Source organism: Saccopteryx bilineata, chromosome 2 (genome assembly GCF_036850765.1).
Source record: "Saccopteryx bilineata isolate mSacBil1 chromosome 2, mSacBil1_pri_phased_curated, whole genome shotgun sequence".
Taxonomy (NCBI): Eukaryota; Metazoa; Chordata; class Mammalia; order Chiroptera; family Emballonuridae; genus Saccopteryx; species Saccopteryx bilineata.
Window position 1 is genome coordinate 250,209,657 of NC_089491.1, and position 17,672 is coordinate 250,227,328.

Below are 17,672 nucleotides of genomic sequence, written 5' to 3' on the forward strand. Positions count from 1 at the left end.
AATGCTGTTTTTCTTACTAAACCTTGTAAACTATTTGCTCTTCCAATGCAAGTAACTGATTTTTCTTCTAAAATGCAGGATATAAAACTTTATAAAGCTGTATTTTCAGGTTTTGTAACTTCCAAGATTTTTTACTGTGAACATTCAGAAAAAAAACTATGAGAACCCCCTTCACTTTTCAGAATCTAGGTAGAATTGTGCAAGGCTGATATTCCTGCATGGTTTCCAGAATGAACCATGTCCAAAGCCAGCTTTTCAGATTCTGGATGGAATTCACGACGAAGTGTAATGTGTACTGTTTTACAACAAAGTACAACTTATTTATTTTACAGGGACAGACAGAGTCAGAGAGAGGGATAGACAGGGACAGATAGGAACAGTGAGAGATGAGTAGCATCAATCATCAGTTTTTCGTTGCGACACCTTAGTTGTTCATCGATTGCTTTCTCATACGTGCCTTGACTGCGGGCCTTTAGCGGACCGAGTAACCCCTTGCTTGAGCCAGCGACCTTGGGTCCAAGCTGGTGAGTTTTGCTCAAACCAGATGAGCCTACGCTCAAGCTGGTGACCTCGGAGTCTCGAACCTGGGTCCTCCACATCCCAGTCCGACGCTCTATCCACTGCGCCACCAGCTGGTCAGGCAACAAAGTACAACTTAATAGTGATCACACAAAAACAGACTCTAGCCCAGGGTCAAAATGTGGCCTCAGATATACTAAATGAGAATCACCTAGCTGGGAAAACAAAACAAAAAACCACTTATACTCTAGATCAACTCACCACCATCTCTAGGGGAGAGGCCTTGGAATCTTCATGTCTAACAGGATCCCTAGCTGATCCTGAAAACCACTGCTCCCACTTGCTATATTAATCCTTCAGGAGGCTTCATTAATAAGCTACATAAATGTCTGTAAATCAAGGTGCCCAGCCCAGAAACAGCAAAATAGCTAACGCAGGATACCAAAGACTTAAACAAAAAAACCCACTACTCTATGAAACTTAAAAAAAAATATTTTTATTTTAGCAAGAGAGACAGTAATACTCATCTGTTCCTGTATGTGCCCTGACTGGGAATCAAACTGGCAACCTCTGTGCTTCAGGACAATGCTCCAACCAATCGAGCTATCTGGCCAGGCTATGTATGAAACCCAATGAACAAGTTTTTCTTACCAGAAACAATAATTATTTGTCAAATCTACAACATACTCCATTTAGGGAAGAAGTTCATTTGACATGGCTGTGTATCCAGGAGCCCCTCCCCGGAGCAGTGCTGCCTAGGGGGCCACCAGCCACTCTTCATCCAAGTGTTAGAGGAGCTGGGGTACTGGAGCAAGACACAGGCTTCTCCAGGGGTTGTCGCTGAAGCCTTACTTGCTATGCCTGTGGCAATGCCTGCTGCTTGCTCCTTAGTTCTTTATTACAGGAACAATACAGGGTCTGTACTCTTAGTAATATCATGATTATAAAGTAAAGCTTGTTGAAAGAATCACTATTTGATGCCAGCTTAACAGATGTGCTGGATTTTCTTCTTCCTCTTCTTCCATTACTTCAACAATCTGTTCAATAAGCAATATTCTAAGGGCTGATAATTGATCCCTTTTCTTCAACAATTTCTGCTGTAGACTATCCGATACTGAACCCTTGGCAAGACCTTCTCTCTGTATTTGACTTCTTCAGGATGCGTTTCCAATTTATTTTGGTCAGTTTTTTGCTTTGCATACCCTGCCCTCTATACTTTTGCTACATTTAAAGCTGTGGCTCTGCCAGTCGATGAGACAGACACTCTGATAAATTCACAAGAACCTGTCCCCCACAAAACTGCTTAAGAAGCCAGTATGGGAACCACAGATGTTGGTCACTAGGATTCTCTGAATTATCTTTTCTTGGTGCCTTGACTGGGGGGCTCCAGCTGAGCCAGTGACCCCTTGCTGAAGCCAGTGATCTTAGGCTTCAAACCAGTAGCCTTTGGGCCCAAGCCAGCAAACATGAGATCATGTTTATGATCCCACGCTGAATTCAGTGACCTTGGGGTTTCGGGCCGGAGTCCTCAGCATCCCAGGTCTGCACTCTATCCACTGTACCACCACCAGTCAGGCTACATAACCTGTTAATATTAGGTTACTTTTGCCCAGTGTGGAACCATTCGTTTCCAGGCTCATAGGTCAGAGTACTGGACTTTGTCAAGGGCTAAGACCACCCATTGTGTTTTTCAAGTTGAACTAATAACATTTCCACAAAGGTTACCTTAACAAAGCACCATATAGTGCCTATGTCTGAAGATAAGTGAGACAGTTTGTGCATTTGCAGAATTTGTCCAAGGGTTTAAGCCAGTCAACTGGCTTGGAACAACAATTTATCAATAATTGTGCTACTTCAAAGTGCTGGCATTTTCCCAGGAAATCTCCCAGGGTGACAAAGTTAAACCTGCTGCCAACGCAAACAGAACACGAAACCCTCAAATGAACACACAAGCCCTATTTTCTCAAAACAAAAACAAAAAACCAAAGACATCACCACAGCCACATTTATTTAACATTTCACCTGATCTAAAAAGAGAGATGCCAAAATAAACCTAGGACACATACATGAGCACACATTCTACCGGACCCAAATAACCTAAAAGAAAAAAAATAAAGGTAAAGGTCTGTTCAGCAAAATTTATCTTCGCTTCTGGAAGATGTTTCCACGTCCCATTCCACGTCCTCTTCCTCTTGCGGCCACTGAAAATTGGGAAAGAGAGAGGATAAGTCCAGGTCAATATGGTCAGTGAGTACTCATGCCACAAAGCAGCTGGAGCCCTGGGACACTGGCACAGTAAGGGCCTACAAAGGCCACCTGGTTCAACACCATAATGGTCCTTCTTGCATTTCACAAGGGAAAGCGGAAATACCGAGAGGAGCACAGACTGGCACTGGGCATCAGAGCTGGAGTAAGCACCAGACTCCTACCTTCCCGTTCAGCACTGCTCTCTATAGGAGGCTAACAGGCAGGGCACTGGGAGTGAAGGGTTTGGGGAGCAAGTCTGAGAACCACAGAAAAGATGAATTCCCAGAGCCAGCCTAGCATGAACTCATAAAACATGACAGATGCAGTCAATTAACACTTAAAATTCTGAAACAAATACAGTTAAATATTATTAACATCTGTTAAATCTGGGTGAAGGGTTTTATTCTTCTTTGAGTGATTTTGCATATACGAAATGTTTTATAACAGCAAAAACGAAACAAAACAAAACAATCCCCCCAAACAAAAAACCTCTCACAAAAAAAACAAAACAACTGCCTGACCAGGCGGTGGCGCAGTAGATAGAGCACTGGACTGGGACACGAAGGACTCAGGGTTTTTTTTGTTTGTTTGTTTTTTAGATTTTTTTTTTTATTTATTCATTTTTTTTTTTTTTTTTTTTTTTAGAGAGAGAGGAAACAGAGAGAGAGAGAGAGACAGAGAGAGAGAGGGGGGGAGGAGCAGAAAGCATCAACTCCCATATGTGCCTTGACCAGGCAAGCCTGGGGTTTTGAACCGGCGACCTCAGCGTTCCAGGTCAACGCTTTTACCCACTGCACCACCACAGGTCAGGCAAGGACTCAGGTTTTTTTTGTGTGTTTGTTTTTGTTTTTTACAGAGACAGAAAAAGAGTCAGAGAGAGGGACAGACAGGAACAGAGAGAGATGAGAAGCATCAATCATCAATTTTTCATTGTGGTGCTTCATTTGTTCATTGATTGCTTTCTCATATGTGCCTTGACCGTGAGGCTACAGCAGACCGAGTAACCCCTTGCTCAAGCCAGGGACCTTGGTTCCAAGCTGGTGAGCTTTGCTCAAACCAGATGAGCCCGCGCTCAAGCTGGCAACCTCGGGGTCTCGAACCTGGGTCCTCGGCATCCCAGTCCGACACACTATCCACTGCGCCACCGCCTGGTCAGGCTACACTTGCTTTCTTTAGCTAATCAATGTGGCAGAACTTTCCACAGACCCAAATAAATGCCTCTGATTGGGCTAACACAGAAGAAAGGCCAGACTAAATCACTGGGAAAAGGCTAGTCTCACTTTCAGAATATGCTACAGAAAAAAATTATTTTCAAATAGAAGAAGCTTTGAAAATAGAAGTCTGGCCCCTTAATGGAAAAGGATGGCTTAAAACTGCTTACTTGTCTGAAAATGAATCCCTACCATCAGCATTTCCCCCAGTTTATGCTGAGTGTCAACATACATCCCTAGGATCTCTGGGACTTGCTGCCCCATTGCTTCAGAACTCGTTAATCCACACCATGGTGTCATGCTCAGCAAACTAGACAAGAGCAAGCTTCCCCCAGGTCCCTTGGTCATAATTCTGGAAACAAAGGGTTTCCTAGAAATGAGACTTACCTAATCTTTCGTTTGAGGCAAAGTCTTGAGCTTTTTCCTAAGAAGCCACGTCAGATTGTACATAAGCCATATGAATGTAACCAAGTGACGCAAGACAGAGAGGGCAGGACAAAGCCTCAAGTCCCTCACAGATGAGAATCACAAAACTCTAGGTAAAAGGGGTAGCAGTGGGTGTGACAATGGCTGAAGTCAGATCCACCTCTATACCCAGGCAATAATAAACCCCTTTCATAAAAGATACGCAACAAACCGTAGGTTAAAACCAGTGCACAAGAACACCTACCTTGGGCTTTCAGAATAGCAGCTTTTCCCCGACCAGCCCCTGAGCCTTGGTTTTTATTCTTCATGCTCTTTAACATGGGTGCGTTTTTCAGCATGTCAGGCAAAATCAGGAAGCGGATCTTGCTCCCACGGATGTACACCTGCTCCAACTGTGCCACTCGGCCATCTCTGTATGTGACTGTGATGTTGGACATCTGGGAGAAAATCAGCAGCTTATCAGTAAGGGCCAACAGCACCAGTGGAGACAGGGGCACACAGAAAGGGGGAGCCTTGGCTGGTGGGAGGGCAAGTCCAGAAATGCACAGACTAGCATGAAATAAAGGAACCAGGCCAAGCAGGGGAATGCAAGAACCAGCTGCGTGTGTCAGGGACTATGCTAAGGACATTACATATATGGTCCTGACAGCATCTCCAGAGTGGGTATGAGCTTTACCATTTTTACAGATAAAAAATTCTAAGGCACTTGTCCAAAGTCAAACAGCCAGAATGCAGGGACTCCAGATTCAAGTCCAGCTGGCCTGGCTCCAGAGCTCACTGCCTCCCTGTTAGCATGTGAAGTGCTCGCAGCAGTGAGAAACTGACACGGCTTTGATCTGCCTGTCCAAACTGTATCTTCACCTGCATCTGCCCAGTACATGGACTGCAGAGGCACCATGAAGGTCACAAGCATGCATCACATGCGACTCCTATCCTCCCAGATGAATATGCCAACATAGGTCAACTGTGGGACAGAGAGGCAGGGAGCTGACGGGTGAGACCAGCTAGGAGACTGGCTTAGCATGGAAGGTGACACAAACCTGCTAGTGCCAATCTCAACAGTACCACATTTACCAGAAAAAGCTTGGCTTAGAAGCCTGACCAGGAGGTGGTGCAGTGGATAGACCGTCGAACTGGGATGCGGAAAACCCAGGTTCGAGATCCCGAGGTCGCCAGCTTGAATGCGGGCTCATCTGGCTTGAGCAAAAAGCTCACCAGCTTGATCCCAAGGCCGCTGGCTCAAGCAAGGGGTTACTCGGTCTGCTGAAGGCCCGCAGTCAAGGCACATATGAGAAAGCAATCAATGAACAACTAAGGTGTCCCAACGAAAGCTTGGCTTAGAAGCTGACACAAATTTGCTAATGCCAATCTCAACAGTACTACAGTTACCATAAAAAGTAGCTGATTTTGAGTCTCCTGGAGGAAAGAAGATTACAATTTATTCAGAATGGGCCCAGGCCCCACTGCAGAGAGGTGTGCTGTCTCCCCAGATTTCTGACTAGCTTGTTGCCATCTTATACCTCACTCGCTCTTTTCTTTAAGTGCTAACTGACCACCCAGCCTACGCTTGGACACCCAGAGGACTGAGAGACTAACAGTACTCTAGGGCCACCCCCACTGTATCTGTGAGTTGGGATAGTTTCTAGAGATCCAACCTCCTGTCCCTGTATAACATGGCCCTCAGGTACAACAGGGCTCAAGTGTCTCATAATCTTCTGCTTCAGGCTCAGGACCCCCAGTTTCTTACCAGATTTCCACAAAGTTTGTAAGTCCTTGCCATCCTGTTCTTGCTTTGAAGATCATAACCTCTGGTGCCACAAATGCACATCAGGTGTGGTCAGACTACCTGAGAGAGACATGGATCTGATCCAAGCTCACAATACCTGCTATACCCCTGACGCCATGGAAGACAGAACAGACCTGGGAACTGATCTTTGAGGCACAGCCTCACCATCTGTTAGGGATGTAACCCTGGCTAAGTCTCCTGGCTCCCCTGAGCCTCATTCCCCTACAGAGTAAGGAAAAATATATCATCATAATAAAGCCAACACTTGCTGAACATGTACTATTGTCCTAGATTGCACACAGCAACAAAATTTTTTTTTGACAGAATCAGCAAGAGGGACAGATAGGGACAGACAGACAGGAAGGGAGAGATGAGAAACATCAATTCTTCATTGGCATCTTAGTTGTTCACTGATTGCTTTCTCATACATGCCTTGACTGGGGGCTACAGAGGGCAGCCTGGGTCCTCTGTGTCCCAGTCTGACACTCTATCTACTGCACCACCGCCCGGTCAGGCAGCAACAATTTTATATCACACAATCATATGAGCTGGACACTCTCACCCTCCCCACTAGAGAAGACATGGCACAGCCCATCAGAGGCTGATCTGTCCCCAAAGGCCAGTCCTCACCTGCTCTCCATTTCCCTACCTGAGGTTACACTACCCTGTGTGACCTGGCTGGGGTTTGAACTGAGGCCCATCTGATTAAACCCACAATGTCACCCATACATCAGACCATCACATACTTCCTAGAACTACTAAGGAGAAAATTAAATCATACAAATATATCTAAAAGTTGCTCCTATAGTGTAGAATATAATAGAACCTCAGTAAATGGTGAATATAAATGACAGTTAAAATGTCCATTTTAGGGGTGGGGGGAGGGAAGGAGGTAGAGGGGGAGGAGGAGGGAGAGGTATACAAAGAAAACTGGATAGAGGGTGACGGAGGACGATCTCTCTTTGGGTGATGGGTATGCAACAGAACTAAATGACAAGATAACCTGGGAATGTTTTCTTTGAATATATGTACCCTGATTTATTGATGTCACCCCATTAAAATAAAAATTTATTAAAAAAAAGAAAATGTCAATTTTGGGGGAAGCATTTGAGAGTTAAAAAAAAGTATTTTGGGGGCTGTGCTGCTGCCAAGTCACTTCTCCTCCGGCACAGACTGGTACATCTCATTCCTTCCTCTCAGAATCTCCCTCACCCTTTTTGGAAATCCCTGACAGAGACTGTCATGTAAGATTAGTGTTTTCAAAAACAGTATGTGTCCTGGCTGAAGCAGGAAGAGCCCGGTACCATCTGACTCCTATTAGAAACCTAAGAACCAGGTCGGCTGTTACTCTCACGCCCTCCCTGCCACACGAGCAGAAATGACTGTGCTGTGTACAAAGCCCCACAGTCCCAATGCCCACACACCACACAACTGGTTAATAAGCCTGAGCTATGTTCCCATCATAAGCCAAAGGCAATAACTGGAGCGAACTAGGTTTTAATGAAAGCCAGGCAAGAACACCCAGTTTATTCAACTTTCTCAAAAACCACAATGAAACACAGATGGCATTAGCAAGCCAGGTGCCCAACTTCATTGACATCCTGGAGGAGAGATCTTAGTACAGTAGCACCCATGGTTACCCACAGTTTGAAAATACTAAATGGAAAATTTCAGAAATAAACAATAGAGAAGTTTTAATCTGTGCACCACTCTGAGTAGCATAATGAAATCTCATGCGACCCTGTTGTCCCACCAGGACATGAATCGTACAGTTGTTAGTCCATCTACAATGTATACTCTAATCATCTGTTGTCACTTAGTAGCCATCTTGGTTATCAGATCAACTGTCATGGTGTTCAAGTAACCCTTATTTTACTTAATAATGACCTCAATGTCAAAGTTTTAATACAGTATATTTTAGAACTGTTCTATTTTATTATTAATTATTGTTGTTAATCTCTTACTTTGCCTAATTTAGAAATTAACTTTATCATAGGCATATACAGGCATGGGCAAATATAGGTGTACAGTTGTTCATATGGAAAATAATATAATAATAATACAGAATAAACTATGTTTCACACAATCATAATTGTAAACGCACTTTTGCCCACCCCGTATGTGTAGGAAAAAAATCTAGTATACTTAGGGTTTGGTATGATCGTCGGTTTCAAGCATCTTCTGGCAGGGGGCAGGTGGGGCATGTAATGTAGCCCCTTGGCTAAGCGGGGACTACGGTACAAAGTTGTGGAATTTCCCCATACCTGGAGCTGAGACAGCATGAACTCCAGGGCTGTACAGCCATGGTGGTTCCTCAGAAGGGCAATCACAGCATTCCTGTTGTGGGGCACATAGCAAGCACTCTGCCCTGCCATTAACAGAAGAGCCGGCCTGACCAGGCGGTGGTGCAGTGGACAGAGCGTCGGACTGGGATGCGGCAGACCCAGGTTCGAGACCTGAGGTCACCAGCTTGAGCGCAGGCTCATCTGGTTTGAGCAAGGCTCACCTCAAGCAAGGGGTTACTTGGTCTGCTGAAGGCCCGCGGTCAAGGCACATATGAGAAAGCAATCAATGAACAACTAAGGTGTCGCAATGAAAAACTAATGATTGATGCTTCTCATCTCTCTGTTCCTGTCTGTCTGTCCCTATCTATCCCTCTCTCTGACTCTGTAAAAAACCCAAAAAAACAAAACAGAAGAGCCTCCTTCTTTTCCTCTGATCCCTTTTACTTATTTTCCTGCCTGAAATCTGACAAAGCTGAGGTTTTGACACATCCAAAGGCAACAGTGGCTAACAGGTTTACTCTATGCCTCATCTGTAATTTAAAAAGAATATTATTGATTTTAGAGAGAGAGTAAGGAGGAAAGACAGGAACATAGATCTGTTTCTATATGTGCCCTGACTGGGAATTGAACTGGCAAACTCTGCGCTTTGGAACGAAGCTCTAACCAAATGAGCTATCCAGCCAGGGCTACGCCTCATCTTTAGAGACTGGTTAAAATCACAGACTTGGGTGTAGATCAGCTCCTCCAAGCTTGGCCAGTCACCCTGGGAATCCCAGAAGCATGTGCTCAGAGTTCCTGGATGACTGAAGAATCTACTACATGTAAAAACACTAGCCTAGTGCCTGGCACAGAATAAGCCTACAATGAACAAAAGCTTCCAGTACTTTATTAAGCACAGGGTGGGTGGGTGGGGTATGCATGTATGCATGCATTTATTCATTTATTCATTCATTTATTTGGACAGAGAGAGTCAGAGAGAGGGATAGATAGGAACAGCCAGACAGGAATGGAGAGAGATGAGAAGCATCAATCATCAGTTTTTTGTTGTGCATTGCAACACCTTAGTTGTTCATTGATTGCTTTCTCATATGTGCCTTGACCGCGGGCCTTCAGCAGACCAAGTAACCCCTTGCTCAAGCCAGCAACCTTGGGTCCAAGCTGGTGAGCTTTTGCTCAAGCCAGATGAACCCGCGCTCAAGCTGGCGACCTCGGGGACTCAAACCTGGGTCCTTCCGCATCCCAGTTCGACACTCTATCCACTGTGCCATCGCCTGGTCAGGATAAGCACACAGCCTTATTTTTTTTTTTTCTGTATTTTTCTGAAGTCAGAAACGGGGACAGTCAGACTCCCGCATGCGCCTGACCGGGATCCACCCGGCACGCCCACCAGGGGGCGACGCTCTGCCCCTCCCGGGCATCGCTCTATTGCGACCAGAGCCACTCTAGTGCCTGGGGCAGAGGCCGAGGAGCCATCCCCAGCGCCCGGGCCATCTTTGCTCCAATGGAGCCTCGGCTGCGGGAGGGGAAGAGAGTGACAGAGAGGAAGGAGAGGGGGAGGGGTGGAGAAGCAGATGGGCGCCTCTCCTGTGTGCCCTGGCCAGGAATCGAACCCGGGACTTCTGTACGCCAGGCCAACACTCTACCACTAAGCCAACCAGCCAGGGCCGCACACAGCCTTTTGAAGATACATTCTAGCTTGACAAATCCTAAGACTTGAAATACTTAACAGAGCCCATATTCTTGCTTCTAAATTCTATTGTTAACATAGAAGGAAACAAGGCTCCTTGAAGAAATAACTGATTCCAGAGCTCGGTTAGAGAAAGTAAAAGATGACTCTGTCATAAATATCTTGTGCCAGAAGGTAAGAATATGCTTCCCAAAAATGACCAGAGCATATCAAAGGGCACAGGAGTCAGCTTGAGGGGACTCCTGTGACCAAATCAGGAATAATTTGAACATCAAAATAAAGATGGTAACAGATTATATAACCTATTTATTGGAACAGAAACCCATAGCCCATATTGATAATAAATGAATAAATAAATGGGGAATAAGGGGAAGCCTCTTCCATAGAGCAGACCTAATAAATACAGAAAGAATGATGGAGTTGTTGTTTTTTTTCTCTAAAAGTCACCTTCCCTGGATGCTAATGGATAGGGAGCCGGGGGGGGGGGGGGGTATGTGCTGAAGAGAAACAGAATACTCACAAGATTATATATATAATTGAGAGAAAGACAGGAAGGGAGAGAGAGATGAGAAGTATCAATTTATAGTTGCTTCACTTTAGTTGTTCATTGACTGCTTCTCATACATTCCTTGAAGGGGGGGGGGGGTCTCCTCAAGCCGAGCCAGTGACCCCTTGTTCAAGCCAGCACCTTGGGATCATGTTGATGATTCCATGCTCAAGCCAGCAACCCTGTGCTCAAGCTGGCAAGCCTGCACTCAGGCAAGCGACCTAGGGGTTTCAAACCAGAGACCTCAGTGTCTCTCGGTTGATAATCTATCCACTGTGCCACTACCAGTCAGGCTCACAAGATACATACTGAAAGAATCTCTCCACAAAATTCTCAGTAGTTGCCTGACCAGGCGGTGGCGCAGTGGATAGAGCATCGGACTGGGATGCAGAGGACCCAGGTTTGAGACCCCGAGGTCGCCTGCTTGAACACAGGTCCATCTGGTTTGAGCAAAAGCTCACCAGCTTGGACCTAAAGTTGCTGGCTTGAGCAAGGGGTTACTTGGTCTGCTGAAGGCTTGCGGTCAAGGCACATATGAGAAAGCAATCAATGAACAACTAAGGTGCTGCAATGCACAACAAAAAACTAATGACTGATGCTTCTCATCTCTCCATTCCTGTCTATCCCTCTGACTCTCTCTTTGTCTCTGTAAAAAAAAACAACAAAAAAACTCAGTAGTTACAAATAGGCAAAAGAATATAGAGTGAAAAGCCCACAGATCCTAATCACATATTCAAGGTTAACATCACCAATAAGGGGCAAAAAGGCGTTTTGGGCTTTTGGGTATGATGCCCAGAGACAAAATAACTTACACAGTAACAGGCAAAAGCAGCATAACCCAAATCTAAAAATGAAGAAAACATCAGAGAAACCCCAATCAAGGAATATTCTAAACAAACAAATGAATAAATAACTGTCCTCTATTTTTATTTTTAGTGAGAGAGAAACACAGGATGGGAGAGAGGTGAGAAGCATCAACTCATAATTGTGTCACTTTAGTTGTTCATTGATTGCTTCTCATCTGTGCCTTGACCAGGGTGCTCCAACCGAGCCAGTGACCCCTTGCTCAAGCCAGTGATCTCAGGGTTTTGAACCTGGGTCCTCGGCATCCCAGGTCGATACTCTATCCACTGCGCCATCACTGGTCAGAAGGCCTCTAACTCTTTTTGCAAACGGATAGAAAATTAAGAAATAAAATCCCAAGATACATCCCTAGGGGAAAAGTCCGTGCCAACTGTGGTTGTAGTGGGAAGCGAGATTCTCTCATTTGGTTTCTCAATACTTGTGCTGTTGCCCACCCCGCTTTTGCATTAGAAAATACTATTAAAATCCTATATCAAATAATGAACACTACACTTCAGCTGCCTTTAGTATACACAAGCAGAAAACGTTCTAAGAGGATATTCTTATCCCCAGAGCTGCCAACTGGAGCCAGTGGGCACTGCAGGACCCAGGGCTGTGAGTGAGCCATGCTCTGTGTTCACTGGTGCCAGGTTCAGCTCTGCCACAGCATGCTGGTTTTATCCACTGTGCCAGATTTAGGTAGAGCCAATGAAGCCTCGCATCTTGGCACTGGCAGTGTTATGGACTAAACTGTGCCCTTCCTTTCCCAATTTGTATGTTGAAGTCTTAACTCCCCAGTATCTCAGAATGTAGAAACTAGATCTTTACAGAGGTAACTGAGTCCTAATAAAAAGAGATTAGGATATAGTCACACACAAAGGAATACCACGTGAAAACACAGGAGTAAGCCGGCCATCTATAAGCCTTCATGCCCTCAGAAGATCCAAACCTGTAACATCCTGATCTTGGCATCCTAGGCTCCAGAAACCCAAGAATACATTTTTGTTGCTTAAGTTACCAAGCGTGGAACTTTGTTATGGCAGCCGTAGCAGATTATTATGGGCTAGAGGTAGGTGGCTGGCCCCCACTGTTTGTGATAATCATCTGCTTATCTATTCTGCAACTACAGTCCTCAGGACAAGGTGCTATTTTCATTCCTGATTTAGAATGGAGGGAACAGAAGGTGAGGGAGGTCCAAAGCTCACTCCATATCACACTAGGTGGCAGGCTGCAACCTGAATCCAGATATGTCTATCATGAGGGTCTGTGTGCTTTACCCTACACTGGCTGCATCTGAGAAACCTCAAGGTCACATGAGAGTCTGAGACCCTGAAGCTCAGTAAGTTGTCCAACTAAATAGCTGAATAAACACAGCAGGATTCTCTACCCCCAGTCTTGCATTCTACTCACCAAATTAAAGTATGTTAAAATGGATGAGGATGCCCTAAGCCAGAGAACCCGATCTATAACAGTGGTGCCTCACAAAGGCAAAGGAGGTCAAGCCCCATAGGACCTTTAGAGAGTCCACATCACCCATCTCCATGGCATCAACACTGAGATAAAACTGCTGTTACCAGATGCCTATCTCCCTGATGCCAAGAAATGGCCCCAGCTGGTCAACCTGGCAGAAAGATGATGTCCCAAACTACAAAAAAATCACAAATAAATGAATGACCCCGAGAAGAAATAAATAGTTAAGACATTTGATCCACAGTGTGACCCTGGATGTCACTTTATCTTTCTAATCTTCAGTTTTCTCACCTGGGAAATGTTAACAGATATCATATGTTGAATTTATAATGTGCAAGGTACTGAGCTGGTGCACACACATAATTTAGATGATCTTTAGAACAGCCCTGCCTGGCTTGTGGTGGCACAGTGTATAGAGTGCTGACCTGAAACGCTGGTTGCCAGTTCGAAACCCTGGGTTTGTCTGGTCAAGGCACATACAACAAGCAACCAAAGACCAGCTACAGCGAAGCTACTATATCTCTTCTCCCACCCACCCCCTCTGTAAAATCAATAAAAATCATTAAAAAAAAACCCCAAAAGAACAGCCCTGGGGTATAGGTGTTATTGCTGAGACCTCCCTTCAAAGAGACAACAGATTGGAAGGAATGCAAGGAGCTGCCAGCCTCGAGCTGACACCTTTGGGATCCACCATAGCATTCACATTGAGGTCAGGCTGCCAGCCAATGACTGACCAGAATGGGGGTACTAGGGCCAGCCATTCCCATACCATGTTAGACTCTTCAGCTTAGGTACCACGTAAGACCAAAAATAACACCTATTCCCATTTTGCAGATGAAGAAACTGAGGTGATTAACATGCCTAATATAAGACTCAACATCTGATCATAAAGTCCAAGCTCTTAACTGATGGTTTTCAGAACAAAGGAGATATCTTAGTTGGTTAGGATGTTATATCCTGAGTGCAAAGGTTGCCACTAAACTCCCTGGTCAGGGCACATATAGGAACAGATTTATGTTTCTGTCTCTCTCTAAAATTTTTTTTTTTTTAAAAGGAGAAAATGAGGCCCTGGCTGATTGGCTCAGTGGTAGAGCATCGGCCTGGCATGCAGGAGTCCCGGGATCGATTCCCAGCCAGGGCACACAGGAGAAGCACCCATCTGCTTCTCCACCCCTCCCCCTCTCCTTCCTCTCGGTCTCTCTCTTCCCCTCCCGCAGCCAAGGCTCCACTGGAGCAAAGTTGGCCTGGGTGCTGAGGATGGCTCTGTGGCCTCTGCCTCAGGCACTAGAATGGCTCTGGTTGCAACAAAGCGACGCCCCAGATGGGCAGAGCATCGCCCCCTGGTGGACGTGTCGGGTGAATCCCGGTCAGGCACATGTGGGAGTCTGACTGCCTACCCATTTCCAGCTTCAGAAAAAAATAAAATAAAAAATAAAAAGGAGAAAATGTTCTGATACACTTCGTAATGTCATACAAATTCATGTGATTTTAGCAAAAAGCATGGTACCAAGGGACAGACTCTGTATCAGGAAGCTGCTCTAACATTTATTAGCAGGGTAACATTCAATAGATGAATCCTTTACTCTGTTTTTTTTTTTGTTAGAGAGACGGAGTCAGAGAGAAGGACAGATAGGGACAGACAGACAGGAACAAAGAGAGATGAGAAACATCAATTCTTTTTTGCGGCTCCTTAGTTGTTCATTGATTGCTTTCTCATATGTGCCTTGACCGGGGGGGCTACAGCAGACCGAGTGACCCCTTGCTCAAGCCAGTGACCTTGGGCTCAAGCTGGTGAGCCTTGCTCAAACCAGATGAGCCCGCACTCAAGCAGGCGACCTCAGAGTCTCAAACCTGGGTCCTCTGCATCCCAGTCCGACGCTCTATCCACTGCGCCACCGCCTGGTCAGGCAAATCCTTTACTCTTTTTTTTTTTTTTTTTTTTTTTGTATTTTTCTGAAGCTGGAAATGAGGAGAGACAGTCAGACAGACTCCCGCATGCGCCTAACCGGGATCCACCCGGCACGCCCACCAGGGGGCAATGCTCTGCCCCTCCAGGGCGTCGCTCTGCAGCGACCAGAGCCATTCCAGCACCTGGGGCAGAGGCCAAGGAGCCATCCCCAGCGCCCGGGCCATCTTTGCTCCAATGGAGCCTTGGCTGCGGGAGGGGAAGAGAGAGACAGAGAGGAAGGAGAGGGGGAGGGGTGGAGAAGCAAATGGGCGCCTCTCCTGCGTGCCCTGGCCGGGAATCGAACCTGGGACTTCTGCACGCCAGGCCGACGCTCTACCACTGAGCCAACCGGCCAGGGCCAGATCCTTTACTCTTATTCTCCCTATTTTATGGATGGCAACTCTCACCAAAACCACTTACCTCAAAAGGTACTTACTATAACCAAATGAGACTCTTCCCTGCAAGAAAAATAGCAAGTAAACATAGTATGTGAATAAAAAGTTCTGCTAACTGCAAAGCATTATGTAAACATGTGGAGGCAAGTGGATAATGGCCTGAACCTGACAGATTCCAGCGAAGGGAGAAGTGCCACTTCTCTTAAATAGGTCCCCAAAATATGGAAGAAAATGATTATGGAATGAAGAAACAAAAGAACAAATATTTCAAAATTCCAAATGGCTCTTATTCATGCCCACATCCCTGAAGCTATAATAGTCGCTAGCATACAGTAGACACTGAGTAAATAACTGTTCAATGAGCACAATTTCAAAAGACCCTCCAATCATCATCTTTCTGTCCTCCAAGATAGAGGCACACGTTTTCCCTACAGTGCTAAGTGCAAAGCAGGATACCTGGCAGTTCATGTTGTCTTCTGCTTCAATGAGCTTCCCTCGGTAGACCTCACCGGTGTTTGTCTCACATGTTACAATGTGACCTTCAGCTTCATGTAGGACTTTAATTGGCACACCAATAGACATCTTGGCAAGAAGAGATTTCTACAGTGAAAGAGACAAGTCAGTCCATCTTTCAGAGCCTGAGAAGGCATGTGGCACACACCATGCTTCCAGTAAGGCAGTGGTAGTCAACCTGGTCCTTACCGCCCACTAGTGGGCATTCCAGCTTTCATGGTGGGCGGTAGCAGAGCAACGGAAGTATAAATAAAAATATAGATTTAACTATAGTAAGTTGTTTTATAAAAATTTATTGTGCCAAACAGCGAAAATCCGACATAAAGTACTTGGTAAAAAATTATTATTATATGCTTTCACTTGCTGTAACTCTGCTTTATAAATTTTATAAAGTAAAGTTACTTCCCTACTTTATAAATCACCATTACTGTGGAACCGGTGGGTGGTTAGAAAATTTTACTACTAACAGAGACACAAAAGTGGGCGGTAGGTATAAAAAGGTTGACTACCCCTGACATAAGGCCTGACATTCCATCTCCCTCCCTGCTACCGTATGTCCTGTATCTTCAACAAATAACCAACTTTGCATGTATTGGGGGTAAGGTATTGTAATGCCTGTACCTTTCAATGTACTGTCAACCCACAGTTGTGGGTAATACCCTTTTGGGAACCCATGATATGGACTTATCCTGTCCAATACAGCAGCTACTGTCCACATGTAGCTATTTACATTAAATATAATTATAATGAGATAAAAACTAGAAATTCACACTAGACACATTTCAAATCCTCAACAGTGTGGCTATCCTGGTACAAATATATATAGTATTGACCACTGCAGATATAAACCAAGAATCCAGGCAAACCTAGAAGGGGTTGTGCATTTAAATCAACCCCTTCAATGCCCTTTGACCTTCCACTTCACCATCAAGACTAAAAAGAAAATATTAAAGTGTTCACAAAGTGACAATGTGCCATAAGCAGGAAATGCTTACCTTGGAGAAAAAACAATCACTGGGCAAGCGTCTGACAACCTAATTAAAAAAGACAAGTGGTGAATTTTTTACTCTAAAAGGAGCAATGACTAAAGATTAGGACTCGTGGTGTGTGTTCAAGAGGAAAGGGAACATGAGGTTGGGAAAGACAGCCTCCCTTTGAGTTTTATGCTGAAGACAGTGGGGAACCACTGCGAAGTTGTAGGTAAGGAATGACCCAATGAAAAGGCAACAGAACTTACACTAACAGTTTAGAAACAGGGGAACCTGATTAATATGTAACGGTGTGTAAAGCATGAGGGCACCATAGCCTGAGGGGGGAGATGGAAACAATCAGCCAAAAATGACCCCAAGACTATGGCCTGCATACGTCGAAAAACACTGGCCCAGAGAGGTACAGAAAGTGAAGAGCATGTACTTTGGGGTGAAGCTAATGATCTCACTTCCAGGTGCTAGTAAGGCGATGCTGATGTTTGAGTGGCCCGCGCTTCCCGCTCTTCTCCCTCCCCGAGCTCCGCAGAGCTCCACGGCAGAGTGCCCTCCTCCAGCCCCGGTCCCTTACGGGTGCCTCGACCTACCCTTCCCTGACCCCGGTCTCCTTACTGGTCCCGCGGCAGTGGCGGCAACTCAAGCGAATGCGAGGGTGTGAAGCGAGCGAATGGCGGTCCCGCGCTCCCACAATACCACGCGTTCCCAAAATGCCGCGCGCAGAGTCCGTCCCTTTCCTTTTCCTAGCAATGAGCTCGGTCTCGCCTTCTTTCCCTCCTTATCCCGCCGGCTGGGAAACGTGGGCTCTGGTA

General features: G+C 45.5%; 1 protein-coding gene across 3 annotated transcripts; it reads right to left on the reverse strand.

Annotated features, from left to right (window-relative positions):
• Nucleotides 1-2,510: 2,510 nt before the first annotated feature.
• Nucleotides 2,511-17,608, reverse strand: SNRPD3 (small nuclear ribonucleoprotein D3 polypeptide). 3 transcript variants are annotated; one of them, XM_066260021.1, is made up of 5 exons: nt 17,476-17,608; nt 16,873-16,911; nt 15,821-15,964; nt 4,648-4,840; nt 2,511-2,720 (listed from the first exon to the last, which is right to left on the reverse strand). In XM_066260021.1, the coding sequence occupies exons 3-5, from the start codon at nt 15,944-15,946 to the stop codon at nt 2,659-2,661; spliced, it is 381 nt and encodes a 126-aa protein (XP_066116118.1). In that variant the 5' UTR covers nt 15,947-15,964; nt 16,873-16,911; nt 17,476-17,608; the 3' UTR covers nt 2,511-2,658. The 3 variants fall into 3 exon arrangements, with proteins under 3 accessions (XP_066116118.1, XP_066116116.1, XP_066116117.1); XM_066260019.1 differs by having other exon boundaries at nt 17,451-17,589; XM_066260020.1 differs by having other exon boundaries at nt 17,447-17,525.
• Nucleotides 17,609-17,672: the final 64 nt, after the last annotated feature.

Bases quoted from the DNA above. Each gene is read 5' to 3' on its own strand.
- SNRPD3 (XM_066260021.1), bottom strand. From the start codon at position 15,946: ATGTCTATTGGTGTGCCAATTAAAGTCCTACATGAAGCTGAAGGTCAC. The intron at 4,841-15,820 runs GTATCCTGCTTT...ATTTTCTCCCAG, and splicing joins AAGACAACATGAACTGCCAG to ATGTCCAACATCACAGTCAC. The intron at 2,721-4,647 runs GTAGGTGTTCTT...CCCAATTTTCAG, and splicing joins TGCTATTCTGAAAGCCCAAG to TGGCCGCAAGAGGAAGAGGA.